The 3,000-nt window shown below is 70.3% G+C and overlaps 1 protein-coding gene across 1 annotated transcript; it reads right to left on the bottom strand.

Annotated features, from left to right (window-relative positions):
* Window positions 1-165: 165 nt before the first annotated feature.
* Window positions 166-2,678, bottom strand: LOC311166117 (tartrate-resistant acid phosphatase type 5-like; the record flags this gene model as incomplete). Its single annotated transcript, XM_084227596.1, has 4 exons — window positions 166-247; window positions 1,027-1,154; window positions 1,706-2,005; window positions 2,533-2,678. Coding segments are annotated over 4 exons (656 nt in total), but the record flags the coding sequence as incomplete, so codon positions are not given.
* Between the last annotated feature and the right edge of the window lie 322 nt (window positions 2,679-3,000).

Consider the following 3,000-nt stretch of genomic DNA (forward strand, 5'->3'; position numbering starts at 1 on the left):
GGGACACACCTGGGGACAGCCCTGCGGCCGCGCTGAGGCGTTGGAGCCCGGCAGGTGCAGGTGCAGGCTGTAGTACGGGTGGGGGAAGTGCCTGGGGGACAGAGGGGACACTTGGGGACAGCTGGGGACACCTGGGGACACACCTGGGGACACCTGGGGACACACCTGGGGACAGCCCTGCAGCGAGGCCGAGGCGTTGGAGCCCGGCAGGTGCAGGTGCAGGCTGTAGTACGGGTGGGGGAAGTGCCTGGGGGATATGGGGGACACCTGGGGACACTTGGGGACAGCTGGGGACAGCCTGGGGACACCTTGGGTCACCTGAGGACAGCTGGGGACACTTGGGGACAACTGGGGATAGCCTGGGGACACCTGGGGACACTTGGGGACAGCCTGGGGACACTTGGGGACAGCCTGGGGACAGTGTGGGGACACCTTGGGTCACCTGAGGACAGCTGGGGACACTTGGGGACAACTGGGGAAAGTGTGGGGACAGCCTGGGGACACTTGGGGACACCTGGGGACAGCTGGGTACAGCCTGGGGACAGTGTGGGGACACCTGGGGACACCTTGGGTCACCTGAGGACAGCTGGGGACAATTGGGGACAGCCTGGCGACACTTGGGGACAGCCTGGGGACACTTGGGGACAGTGTGAGGACAGCCTGGCACAAGGCACAGGCTGTAGCACAGGTGGGAGACGTGCCTGGGGACAGTGGGGACACTTGGGGACACCGCGGGGAGGCACTGAGGGGACCTGGGGACAGCCTGGGGACACCTTGAGGGGCTTGGGGACAGTCTGAGGGGACCTGGGGACAGCCTGGGGACAGCAGGCACAGGGTGTGGCAGGGCTGGGGGACAGCCTGGGGACGGGAGGGCACTTGGGGACACAGCAGGGACATGGCAGGGACACGCCAAGCAGGGCTGGGGACAGACAGAGGGGACTTGGGGACACTTGGGGACACTTGGGGACACTGTGGGGACCCTGGGGGACCCTGGGGGACACTTGGGGACCCTGGGTGTCCCCGTACCAGCGCGGGGAGTGGTGGCCGTAGCGCAGCTGCGCGGTGACATTGCCGGCGTGGTCGTGGTTCCCGGCCATGACGAACCAGGGGACACCGCGGAGCCCCGGGGACACGAACACGCGCTCGAAGGTGTCCTGGGGACATTGGGGACAGGGGGGACACCATGGGGACATTGGGGACACCACAGGGACACCATGGGGACAATGGGGACATTGGGGACACCGCGGAGCCCCGGGGACACGAACACGCGCTCGAAGGTGTCCTGGGGACAGCGAGGACACCGCGGGGACATTGGGGACACCATGGGGACACCATGGGGACACCACGGGGACACCACGGGGACAGTGGGGACACCACGGGGACATTGGGGACACCGCGGAGCCCCGGGGACACGAACACACGCTCGAAGGTGTCCTGGGGACATTGGGGACACCACAGGGACATTGGGGACACCATGGGGACAGTGGGGACACCACAGGGACATTGGGGACACCATGAGGACACCATGGGGACAATGGGGCCCCCACAGGGCCATTGGGGACACCATGGGGACACCACGGGGACACCACGGGGACAGTGGGGACACCACGGGGACATTGGGGACACCATGAGGACACCATGGGGACAATGGGGCCCCCACGGGGCCATTGGGGACCCCACGGGGACACCGGGGACGCTGGGGTACCTGGAAGCGCGGGTCCCACTCGTCCCGGACCCCCTGGTAGTAGAAGTTGTCCCCAAGGGCCAGCACGAAGTCCCCTCCCAGCGCGGTGGCCGCCCGGCCCATGGCCGCCGCCGTGGCCACCTGGCGGGGGGTGACAAAGGGGGGCTCGGGCAGCCCCCCCCAGTCCCCCAGGGCCAGGAAGGACAGAGCCCCCCCCGCGCCACCCCCGCGGGACGGCGACAGCGACAGCGACAGCGACGGCGGCGGGGACAGCGACAGCGACACGGACAGGGACACGGAGAGCCACAGCAGCGCCAGCATCTGCGGGGACACCGGGGGGGTTACCGGGGGACACGGGGGTCACCGGGGGTCACGGGGGGTCATGGGGGTGTCACAACCGCCCCCCAGTGTCACCCGGGGCCCCGGGAGTGCCACCCATGGGGACACGAGGGTGGCACCGGGAGGGGACACGGGAGGGTCTGGGGGTGGCACCGGGGGACATCGGGGGGACAGGGAGGGACGGGGGGACACGGGGGTGCCATCCATGGGGACACGGGGGTGGCACCGGGAGACGGGAGGGGACACCGGGGGTCACGGGGGTGTCACAACCCCCCCCCAGTGCCACCCGGGGCCCCGGGAGTGCCACCCATGGGGACACGGGAGGGTCTGGGGGCGTCACCCGGGGTCACCGGGGGACACGGGAAGGTCCCGGGTGTCACCGGGGGTGTCACACCCCCCTCCTCACCCCCCCCCCGTGTCCCCCAGGTGTCACCCCCCCCCGTCCCCGGTGTCGCCCCCCGCTCTGGGCTGTCCCCGTCCCCTCCGGGGGGTCCCCGGGGGTCGCTCACCGTCCCGGCGGCGCGGTCCCCTCGCTGTCCCCTCCTGTCCCCTCGCTGTCCCCTCCTGTCCCCTCTGTCCCCCCCCTCCGGCCCTTTATGGCCCCAAAAGGGGAAGCGGGGTCGCCTCCCCCGCCCCCCCCCGGCCCCGCTGTCACCTGACGGGGACACTGGGAGAGGGGGAGGGGAACTGGGAGCACTGGGACGGGGACAGAGGGACACTGGGAGCGCGGGGGGAGGGGAACTGGGAGCACTGGGACAGAGGGACACTGGGACACGGACAGAGGGACACTGGGAGCGCGGGGGGAGGGAACTGGGAGCACTGGGAGAGGGAGGGGGAGGGGAACTGGAGCACTGGGGGGGGAGGGGGACTGGGAGCGCGGGGGGGAGGGGGGACTGGGAGCGCTGGGGAATCGGAATCATCTGGAAATTCCCCAAATTCCCCAAATCCGCGCGAGCCACGGGACTGACGGACACGGA

The sequence above is a fragment of the Fringilla coelebs genome (genome assembly GCF_963513975.1).
Source record: "Fringilla coelebs genome assembly, contig: SCAFFOLD_494, whole genome shotgun sequence".
Classification (NCBI taxonomy): domain Eukaryota; kingdom Metazoa; phylum Chordata; class Aves; order Passeriformes; family Fringillidae; genus Fringilla; species Fringilla coelebs.